This window comes from Sitodiplosis mosellana, unplaced genomic scaffold, assembly GCF_009176505.1.
Source record: "Sitodiplosis mosellana isolate CC-2019 unplaced genomic scaffold, AAFC_SMos_1.0 Smas_scaffold_2402, whole genome shotgun sequence".
In the NCBI taxonomy this organism is placed as follows: Eukaryota; Metazoa; Arthropoda; class Insecta; order Diptera; family Cecidomyiidae; genus Sitodiplosis; species Sitodiplosis mosellana.
The window spans coordinates 1,184-12,821 of record NW_022597644.1 but is presented as its reverse complement, the minus strand read 5'-3'; the positions used below and the strand labels follow the sequence as shown (position 1 = coordinate 12,821).

The 11,638-nt window shown below is 35.7% G+C and overlaps 1 protein-coding gene across 2 annotated transcripts; it reads right to left on the bottom strand.

Moving 5' to 3' along the window:
* Positions 1-2,565: 2,565 nt before the first annotated feature.
* On the bottom strand, positions 2,566-11,141 carry LOC129571414 (rho GTPase-activating protein 100F-like). 2 transcript variants are annotated; one of them, XM_055451218.1, is made up of 4 exons: positions 10,957-11,141; positions 4,605-4,734; positions 3,698-3,718; positions 2,566-3,520 (listed from the first exon to the last, which is right to left on the bottom strand). In XM_055451218.1, exons 1-4 carry the CDS (start codon positions 11,062-11,064, stop codon positions 2,649-2,651), a joined length of 1,131 nt encoding a protein of 376 aa, XP_055307193.1. In that variant the 5' UTR covers positions 11,065-11,141; the 3' UTR covers positions 2,566-2,648. The 2 variants fall into 2 exon arrangements, with proteins under 2 accessions (XP_055307193.1, XP_055307192.1); XM_055451217.1 differs by having other exon boundaries at positions 2,566-3,718.
* Positions 11,142-11,638: the final 497 nt, after the last annotated feature.

The following is an 11,638-nucleotide window of genomic DNA, read 5'->3' as shown; positions in this document are numbered from 1 at the left end:
TTGAAATGAATAGTTATTTATTTGTATTTCCATTGCTCACAGTGATGTTCACTGCTCACGGTCGTGTGAAAAAGGTAACAAGTCATATTGTAGCATCTAACAATTTTCGTACGACGCACCAACACAAATAATTCAGAAAAATGAAACGCAGTATTTCATACAGACACCGTATCGGTGTTTACATGTTTTGAGCGTGTTGCTTTGTGTGTGCGAGTGTAAAGTATTTGAATTCTTATAAATGAGAACCAAAACCTAACGGTATGTTGTTGACCAATATACACTCGCAATAGCAGCGATGCAATAGTATTCAGCCACAGTACACATCGGTTACAACTGTGAAAAGAGTGGGGATTCGCCTGTATATGTATTGTATAAAGTCTGATTTGTTGCTATGGACATGCGGCGCCTCTTTCGGGATAATTTTGATACCGACATCGTTTCGGAGGTTCTTTGTGAGTAAGTTTGAGGGAGGTGTAAACTTTCTTGTGCAAATATTTTTTCTTGAAAATGCGAACATGCTCTTAAAAGAAACTTATTTCATATTGAAGGTACACACTGTGTAACTTTCTGCTATAGGCGACATCTACACGCATCCAATAAATGAAATCTTGAAAGCATACCAATGAGTAACCTTTAACGTAAATAAAGAACTTTCTGCCTTTTTTCACAATTCAAATCAAGTTTGAATTTATTTTACTCTTTCCCCATTGAAGTGATTCTGACTTTAATTTAATTTGTTTCGTAAAATTGCAGTGAAATTCATTCAACGTATATTTTTAATACTACGCAAAATTAAGAGCTATTGTTCTGGTTTTGATTTCTCAGGCTTTTTCAAGACTCTGACCACACTTTGGGATTAAAGTTACTTAAGACTTTATACTTGTTTAGCTTTAATTTATATCTAACAAGTACAATGTATACTAGTAAAAATGTCAAACGGACACAGGCTTGTGTCTGTTCGTCCGTTCTTTTAAAAATGCGTCGCTGAGCATAAAAATGGGAATACAGATCTGTTATAGCAAGAACCGAACATGAAAAAAGTATTTCTTAAAAACGCAATATGAATCTCCAGTCGGCATGAATGTGACATGAGCAACGGTTGTCACAGTATTCTTATGACACGCTTCTGTGTAGCGCAAATTCATGTTGCGTTTATAAGAAACACTTTTTTCATATTCGGTTCTTGCTATAACAGATCTGTATTCCCATTTTTATGCTCAGCGACACAAATTTAGGACGGACCAAGCATCGGTTCAGATATAGAAATATGCAAGATAAATATGCAAAGCATAGACGCGTACGGACGACCGTGCGACGAACGTATCAACGAGACGTGTTTGTATGAATACAGTATACAGCAAACAACGATGGCTCTGGTGATACGTCCGTCGCACGGTCGTCCGTATGCGTCTATGCTTTGCATATTTATACAGTATAGAACATCTACGTAAACATATTTCTATGTCCGAACCGGTGCTTGGGACGGACACAATTTTTTGTTCGTCCGTTTGAAAATTTAGGTTGGACAAAAAATTTCGTCCGTTTGGGATTTTTTTTGTCCGAGAAAGTCCGCAAATCAAGTTTTTGGAACATCTAATAAGATATCATCACTTATTTTTCGACGAGAAATTCATTTCTGATTTTGTTTTATACAAAATATCATAAAGGAGTCAAACGGACACAACTTTGTCCATCCGTATGTAATATCCGTCCGTCCCAAATTTTCAAACGAACGGACGGACAGAAAATGTCCTTCCGTTGTCGGTCCGCTTGACAACTTTATATAGTGTGTACTATACTGTGTCGAAATATGTATTCTGTATATAGTTTCTTATGAAACAACAAGCTAACAATAAGAACGCGAACATAATAAAACAATAAAAATCATACGTTGCCCTTCTGTTCGTGAATTCTGAATAATATGATTAATGGTCATGATCACGGTGTAGAAGTGACAGTCGTTTCAAGTGTTTTTAAATGATAATTGATTGTGGCTGTGTTGAAAAATCCCTGGATTTTCTCGAAAAAAATTTCAAAAACTGCATTCAATTGGATCTTTGTTCTCAATCGAATGAATGATCAAAAAACAATATAAAAAGTTTGTTATTACAGTAGAACCTTCCAAAAGTGGACTCGCTCCGGCAGAAAATAGTTTCCACTATCTCGAGGTTTCTATTAAACAGAGGTTCCACTATTGAGAAGTTTTACTGTATTTGAAAAATATATAAATTGTAGTTTGGATCCTGACTATGATTTGTGCCAGTTCGTTGGAACTTTTCTTTAAAAAAAAATTCTTCAATTTGTCCAGAAAAAAACATGATGACGACACATAGTAAGCCAAATTATAGACGATTAAGGAATATTCCGAAATTCATGAAATGGCGTTACAGTTTTGTTGGCTGAAATGAAATTAAGTCAATATGTATTTTATGGCAGTTACACACCAAAATATGGAATATGTAGACTAGTACGCGAGTTGATTTACATCTAGCAATAAACGAACGAAAAATGTCACTAGTTTCTAGTTACATTTGTCACTAAACGACCGTCAGGTGTCATTTGTTTGACGGTTTATTTACATAACATATAAATGACTAATTTTGAAATGACAGATTTGAGTGTGTATACTATACACTGTATAGTCTGAATTACTCTGAGGATTTGGAATTAAAATTATTCAGAAACGGGTTTGTTGAGGAGTACTGGATTCGATATGAGCCCAAGGTGTGATAATTGGTATGGTTGGTCGTTGTATTTGTAATAGTATTATTGCATGCATTACGCGCAATCAATTGTTCAAACTCATTTGCTACGGCGGTTACATTTCCGTATATTGTGCCGCTCGAGCTTGGATTTGTTGTTTTTGGTAGTGTTCCATAGATATTGTTGCTTGGATAACTATTGTTAGAAATGGTAGCTGTTGTTGATGCTGGAATCGCTATACTTGTTTGGCTTGATAAAGTCACTGGTGCATTAGACGCCGAAATAGAACTTAATGCATTGAATAACGTACTTCCTGGGCTTGCAATATTGTTTGCCTTATTCTTGGGCAAACAATTTGATTCAAACTGATACTGAATATTATTACTTCTAGCTACTTGTGATGGTAACATGTTTGTGTGATTAATTAGCGATTTAGATGGCGATAATGTTTTTTTAATCGTTGTATTTGATGTGTTGGTCGACGCTGATAATAGAAAATTGCTTCTATCATCATTATCATCATGAATACCTCCACCACTACCACCATCATCATCATTATTATCCATAATAAATGTATTTGATGAAAGATGATAATTCTTTATAGAGGTCGAACCAGTTTTTAGTTTTGTCTTTAGTTGATTGGCGGCATTTTTCGATTCATTCAGAATGTTTGATGCGTTATTCGTCTTTCGATGATGTACTAATGGTGATAATGTTTGTTTTATTAGTGTTGATGTTGAAGTTGGTTGAATTGCATTTAAATTAATGAAATTGGTTAGCTCGTTTGACGCAAATGAAGAAGGCGATTTGTCAGCGTCTGTTGCGAATAAAACATTTTTAGAGCTAGTAGTATTGGTATTTTTTCCACGTGTGTAAGATTCTTTTGTGTCAGCAACTCCATCCAAATTATTACTCGTATTGATTGCAAAACTACTATTGCTATCTCTAATTTTACTACTTGACAATGATGATGTGAGAAATGTTGGTGATATACCCCGTTTGACAGTATCAGCACCTATAAAATAAAACGAAAGTCGTAAAATACGATTAAATAAAAAAAAACATAATCAGAGAATACCATGGGATATTGTTATTCAGATGGGATAGAAATATCGCAAAAATATCCGTTATTTTTCGCACGTTGTGTTCAGCGTAATGCATGAATATAGCACGAAGAGAGTTGAAAGAAAAAGTGAGCGAGACATGCATCGTCGTTACTATGAAAAGAATAACGAATAACAGCGATTCTGTGTGTACAGTTGTGTTGATCTCTTCACACTAACGATGAGCTGCGGGAAAAGTACATGTACAATGCATATTGCACATACTTCGCTCACCACTTCTTTCAACGTAAAAACTATGATATTTATGCGATATTTCTATCCCATCTGAATAACAATATCCCATTGTATTCTCTGAACAAAATATATTCAGAAGTAGTGTTGGCTTCGAACGTTCGTTCGATTGACATGATATGAAGAAAACTTTTTGTTCGTTCTTTCGTTCGACAATTTAAAAAAATCGCATCTTCGTTCGTCCGGAAATTTGGTCGTAAAATCGCGAAAAACCTCGAAAATATACGCCAAAAATGAACATTCTCATCGTTTTTGCGAAATCAAAAGGAGGGCCTTAGTCATGAGAAAATCAATAAAGCACACTTTAATTTAAGTCTTTCCGATATAATTCAAAATGTTATTTGCTTCCTATGGATTTTAAATATAAAAGAACCGAACGAACGAACAAGCCAAAATGTCCAAACGAATGAACAATTTTTATCTTCAAATTTTCGAACGAACGAACAGAATTTTTTAAAAATTATGTCGAATCGTTGAACAGGTGTTCGAAAATGCTCGATAGCCAACACTATTAAAGTGTAATTGGAAGTAGAACTATCTACATACTCTTCGATGATCCTGAACCTGAATTGGTGGAAGTAGAACTACTTTCTGGGGAGGGTGTTGCGAGCTGTGGCTGTTGCGATGGGTCTAGCGCCATTGAGTCCACTGATTCCTTGCCCGCCGATTGATGGAGCTGTAAAGAATTATTTCATATTTGGTTATTCAAGTCCCCCTTTTGTCTCAATAAATATACAATTTATAATTATCAAACAATGTACCAAAAATGTCAATATCAGACATGGGCGTTGAATGTCATTCAGTGCCATTAAGCTGTGAAAATCTCTCTCCGGCTATACGGCAAACAACAGAACCAACACTGAACATGAAAATGACATGTTCAATTGTGTTTGTTTCGTTAGTTTCAACTGTGCCGCTACGAGAGGTCACTTTTGTCGTTTCTTGCTGTTATTTTACATGTAAAATCAATGGTATTAGGTGAGGATGCTATCAGACGATACAAGTAAAATGCTTGTAGCAAGAAGTTTTTCCAACGTATTTGGGTTTGATTTGGAGAATTTCACTGGCATGCAAATACTTTCGTCGAAAATTCCACTTGCATTGCGTGCAAGTATTTCGTCGGTTCACATTTGCTATTTCAATGAGAAAAATGACTAGAATAGTGTTTGGTTTGGCGCCATCTGCAAGTAAGAAGTATTTTGCAATACAAATACGTTCTATTGTTGCTGTCATTGGTTGCTGTCATTGATAGTTTGCAGTATATTTATATAGAAGTTTCATAGTTCAGCGTTCAGCGTCAAGATGTCGCTTAAATATAGCATAAACATGTGCTCCATATAAAAACATAGGCAAATTTTATCATTGGCTATTTTAACGTCTACAAGGTAAGTCATAGAGTGTCAAAATAATCGATTTGAATTTTTATCAAAATTTGTATAGATCTATAAAAAATTGATTATTCTGACACTCTATAGAGTGACTTCCTCATATATGATTGGACCCAGAAAACATTTTTGAAAATGCTTACAGCAAGTTTTACCCTTGCATCATCGGACAGCACCCAAAATCGAAAACCTTTATTGAAAAAAGTCTAAATTTGATGCAACTAGTTGCTATTAGATTCGTGTACCACTGATGTTTTTTAGCCTTGTGATGTGACAGCAGCTGTTTTTTTCTCACTCAAACATTTGTTGTACACATTTTAAACTGTCTTTTTACAACGATAAAGTGAAGTTCATTGCAGAGGAAGGCCTTTGGAGGAGTTCGCGATTGTGACGGTGCATGCACCAAGTACCTGGTGGTGAGAATCTCAATTATAAATGTATTAAATAGAATACATGTCATTATATGTACGGTTGTATGAATGGCGCAATGTATCGTATATAATACATTTGACAAATCGCACCACCGGTGGCGTATTGTATGCTCACTTTTGACGTTTCCGTATTATAGGCCGTCCTCTGGTTCATTGTCGATATTTATCGTTCTTGTTTTGTTATTTTGTTGTGTTTTTCTATCTTTTGTTCATATTGTTATTGTTGTTGAAACTCATAGCCTTAGAAATGAGCTGTCCGTGTGCTGATCTGACGAAGCATCTTTTGGGAGTGAAGAAAATGCTGATTCCAATTATGACGCTGATTTAAAATTGGAATAAATGTTTTTCGTCTGAAAAATTTGTAAAATCGTCTAAAGAATTGATACACTGTTTAAAATTTACGCTTGAATATAGACGGAATTCCGGCTAGTATACGCTCTCGGTCGATATTCCTCCCAGTAAGTTGTATTCCAGCCGTTTTTTCGCCTAGATTTCAGACGAATGTACGCCTGAAAGTAGATTTTCAGTTGAAGTTTTATGCGAAATATAGACTGAGACCGTATACCAGCCGAAATTCCGTCTATAATCGGGCGTAAATTTTAAACTGTGTAAAATCATCTAATTTGATTTTCCAATAAACGCCCAACGTCCTATTTTGAGGACGCAAAAATTGGCGATTTTTCTATGACTTATTTTATAAGCCATGAACTGTGAGTAACTACGTGTACCTAGTGTCATGACTACGTGTACCTAGTGTCATTACTACGAACTCACATGAATTTTAAGTAATCTCTCGTAATCTCTAAATCTGGTTAAATTTCGTTAAATACAGTATTTGGAGAACGCTAGGAAGACCGTGTTAATAAATTGTTAAATTTCCACATTTTATAAATTCAAAATATGATATATTCATTGGACTAATAAATTGTAAAAAATACACATGAAAAAAATAAATTCATTTAATTTTTCGGTAGAAATCTAATGATAAACTTCAAACGTATTCCCTTTTGAATCTCAATGAACAAATCTCATTACTCCTGAAATGCATTGACACATTTGGTAACTTCGATCAACCAAATGAAATTGAATTTGCTTCGGTAGAAAATCGAATACTAAATGAATTTTCAATGTTATTGAAGCATTTATTTATTCTTAATATTATATATTTTAATAAATATATTTTAAAAAAATGAATAACATTCTTATTAAATTTAAAAACTTTGTTTTTCTGTGTACGTACTTAACTCACATTAAGTACGAACCGCCATTGCTGTAGTGGCAGCCATTTTCCTTTTGACACATTTAAGATGTGATAATCATTGAAATAAAATAAAATAAATATAATAAACAAATCAAGTTGGAATACACATAAATCAATTTGCATGAAAATTTCCATTACTTCTTAATACTCTAGTTTCATTTATTTATTCCGAATTTATAAATAAATGAAGCTCTTGACTACATAAATTTATTCAAATCATTTAGCTTGCTTGTATATTATTCAAGAGAAATGAAAATTGCATGTCAACTTAGCAAATAAAATTGTTCTACAGTGAATTCAAAAACGTGCTTTGGGTAGCACATTTTTATTTTGACATGAAATTTACATTACTCCTGAAAAACGAATGAATAAACAGAATGCAAAATGATCTCTGGCATGTAATATATATGAATATGAACTGTCAAAAGCGGTGAAAAGGAAAATGGCCGCCATTACAGCTGTTCATACCGGTTCATACCCAATGTATGTTATGTACATACGCATAAAAACAAAGTTTTTAAATTTAATACATTTTGATACAGAATGTATTTCTTTTTATTTCAAAATATTTATCAGAAATAAATGTCTTAATAACAGCGAGAAATGTAGTGTCGATATACTCCATTATTGTTTACACGAAGTTTCCAAACGTTGCCAAAGAAGGTAATGTAATTCAGGAGTAATGAGATTTGTTCATTAGTATTCAAAGTGAATGCGTCATAGATTGATTTATCATTTATGTTTTACTGTCGGAATTTTTCCAAAAAAACGAATGAATTTATTCTTTCAAATTTTACAATTTATTAGTCGGTAATAGCAAGCACCCATGCGTATTATATTAAACTAATCATTTCAGTTGGTGTTTATTCAGTTGTATAGGTACTTAAAATGTATTTTACAAATCTGACAGAATCTGACAGTTGCGGCGAGACTACGGGGGTAGGGGCGCCATGAGTATCAAATCTCTACAGTTCATGGCTTATCTTATTTTAGATTTTCTTTTATCCCGATCAAACGGCTTGGAATTTTCACATGCCGTTTTGCATGTGTGTTAGGAGAGGTTTGGAGAATGTTTTCCCCGATTTTCAAGGTTTACCAATTAACAGTTTTCCGGAAAGTGCCGGAAAATTGTGAAAATTTAAAACGTGTCGGAAAATTCTGAAACTTTGAGAAAATTATATATTCATCAGAAAATTCGAAAAAAAATTTGGCTTGGGCGTTAATGGGTTAAAATTTGGAGGCACATCAATCTGCTGCTGATTTTCATCAAGTTTCACGGTGGCTACATGGACGTGTGGCCGGCACTAGCCTCTTCACCAGGAGCTAAGCATCGCTAAATCGGTAGTAGGAAAACTCAGTTGACTCGCTGGCAACCAAAAATTCTACAATTGTGCCAAATTCTTCAGACAAACCGACAAAAAACATCATGCGGTCGCTGTACATCTCCCCGTTCCTACCATACGCTAACACGACCGACATTATGAAAATCCTGAAGCACAGTGACGATCTCAAACACGAAAAAATAAAGGGATCACGCATTATGACCTAATTTCTGGCTCAAGTGTCTGGAAGAAGGAAAGTTCACTGTGAAGGCATTTGGACAAGAAATTCTGCACGCAATCGAACAGCCGTTCAAAAAGATGCAACTTTCGGTCGATCGAAAAGAGCCCCAGAAATACAAAAGAAGTTGAAAAACGTCAATCGCAATGAGAAAGGTCAGAAGTTGAAACCGGCAAATGAATGTAACAAAGTTGGCCAAGGAATCAGCGTCAACGCAACATTCGTGGATGATTTCAATTTGCCGCATGTGGGTCAATCGATAGCGACGATGAAAGCATTTTGATTCCGACACTACTCAAACCCGAGTCTACCGCCACTTTCATTCAGAGACTCATGAGTATGGGCAGCGCCTGTCCAACCGCCGGTGCAAGGTACGTGAGCGCAAAAGATTTTGAATAAATTCAAGCGTGCCGAAAGCTAAATTTTGGAACGATTCAAAAATTTAGAGCGCAAACGTAAATTCGTTCAAAACACATATTTGTTCAATTATCGCATAAGGCAGATATTTGCTTCCATGCGTTTCATATACACCGTCGCAATGAGAGATACTTAAGCAAATATCATACGATATTATCGAGATATGAACGCGTGAGAATAAAAGACTGACGCTACCAGGTTTTTCGCAAAAGCGGGATAAAAATCAGATGCACGCAAAAGAGACATTTCAAAAGGTTTCACGCAAGAGAGAAGTATGTTGTTGTTGTAATCACGGCTTTAAAATTCAAAATGCGACAAAATAAAATGTTCCGTTTGTAACCTTTTGAAATGTCTCTTTTGCGTGCAACTGATTGTTATCCCGCTTTTGCGAAAAACCTGCTAGCGTCAGTCTTTTATTCTCACGCGTTCATATCTGCCTAATGGTATTTGGACAATGGACACATGGTATATTTTTATGTTGTGTCGATCTGGTTTCGGAGATGACGATGTCTACAGAATTGGTGAAAAACAGAGCGTGTTTTGAGCTGACGTTAGCAGCACTAACTAACGTCAGCTGCAGATATCAGCTGCTGACAAGTATGCGTTGAGTTATTTTAACGCATTTGCAGTATAAAAACGAAAGGGTAAGAAATCATAACATTGGATCGTTCAATCATAACAATGGATCGATCAATCAATTTTATACTGCAAATCCGTTAAAACAATGCAACGCATACTCGTCAGCAGCTGATATCTGCAGCTGACGTTAGTCAGCTCGAAACACGCCCTGATGAAAAATCGTAATTTTGTTCGATTCATCAACACTTTCAACGAAATTGAGAACAAATGGATGGAAAATCTAGTTTTCGAACGTCATCATCGTTAAACGATAACAGAACTTTTCTAACAAAAAAATTTCTCGTTTTGAGAAAATTTTGAGTCATAATATTTCAAGGGCGCATGTATATAATTTGCACCGGGGCGCCGTGAGCGCTCGGATAGGCGCTGAGCATGGGACTCCATCAGATAAATCATGTCCGTAATGAAACAAAAATTCGTCTATTGGATTTGTTCTTCTAAAGATTTTACCAATATTTCGTGTGAACGAGTTGAAGAAGCTAATGTATTGAAGAAAGTGGATACTCATCATGCCGATAATAGCAAGGCTTGAATGGCATGATAACGCTACCACTACTGCCATCAGCACAACAAGAGCATTTCATTTCAAGCATACCAATTTTGCTGAGATGAATGCATTGCACACCTGGCAAACATCAATTTCAACGAGATTTTCCATGGAAAGACCAATGGAATTTTCCATTGAGAAAGTTGATGCATAAGACTTTGACCAATGCTATCACCAAATTTGTGCCAACGTGCATCGTTCAGTCGAAAAAATTCCCATAGACACTGGAAAAAAACGTGTCCGAATGGTTTCTGGTTTGGCATTTGGGTCGAGTCAGCTTCAAATCTCTACAGTGTTTCTCGAAGAATTGACAGTAATTTAAAATATTTTTCTTTCAATAATTATTGAAGGGCATAATAATCACTTCGATAATAAATATTCAGTCGTTTGCTGTTGACTGAAATTTAAGACAATCGCTGTATTGGCACTGGTACAGGAGACGTTCTCATAGAATCCACGGAAACACAATTACTAGTCTTATGCGCTGGGTCAGCGCCGCTGACACACGAAAAAAGCAAGAAGATCAGCGTTTATATTTGCATAGCTGTTCCTGGATAGGGAGGTAGCCCTTATTTTTACTATCAAGTAATCGCTTTGTAGCTTATTAAATAATAAAAGCAAAAAAGTTCACATTCGTCTAAAATAATAGATTACTTACTCGCTGCGAGACTCGAAGCGATTGAGCTGACTGAGCCACTGCTGATTGATATGGCCGAGTGCTGTGTGTAGCCGAGGGAAGATGCTGCTCGACCAATGTTGAACCCATGATATGCTGATTGTGACGTAATTTTTCCGCTGGCAACACACTGACTTTGTTTCCACGCTGCTCTTGAGGCTCGTTGCGATGACCTGTCTACATATGACCATATAAATTATCTACGGTCATACCCAATTCCAAATGCAAGCACATTCTCACATTTTTCATCAATTTTACAAATCAACATATGTCATGTTGCATTTGATATTGGGTACGATATAAAATTATTGATATGTTTGATCGATTAGTTTTAAATATTCAGACAAGACCCAAAATACAAGTGTAAAAGGCAAGGAGAAAATCATACAAATATGTCAACTTTCATTGCTTGATTTATCGGCAAATATAATGCACCCAATCTCATGTCGCAAATGCATCTGAATAATGGTGTAAGAACGCTCCGGAATCCCGAGTTCATTAAAATCTAACGCTATCGAACAGACTACTCAATGCGATCGCCATTCAATAATCCATGCCAAATGTTTAATTGCCAACGCTACCGCATTTCCAGTTTCGTCAAAAACTGCTCAAACTTCCGGATGAGGCTTTCGGTTCATGGACGCAGTTGTGAAAAAACTATTGA

Coding starts and splice junctions, on each gene's coding strand:
- LOC129571414 (XM_055451217.1), bottom strand. CDS start 11,064: ATGGGTTCAACATTGGTCGAGCAGCATCTTCCCTCGGCTACACACAGC. Junction 4,735..10,956: donor CGCTTCGAGTCTCGCAGCGA/GTAAGTAATCTA, acceptor AATTCTTTACAG/CTCCATCAATCGGCGGGCAA. Junction 3,719..4,604: donor AGGTTCAGGATCATCGAAGA/GTATGTAGATAG, acceptor TTTATTTTATAG/GTGCTGATACTGTCAAACGG.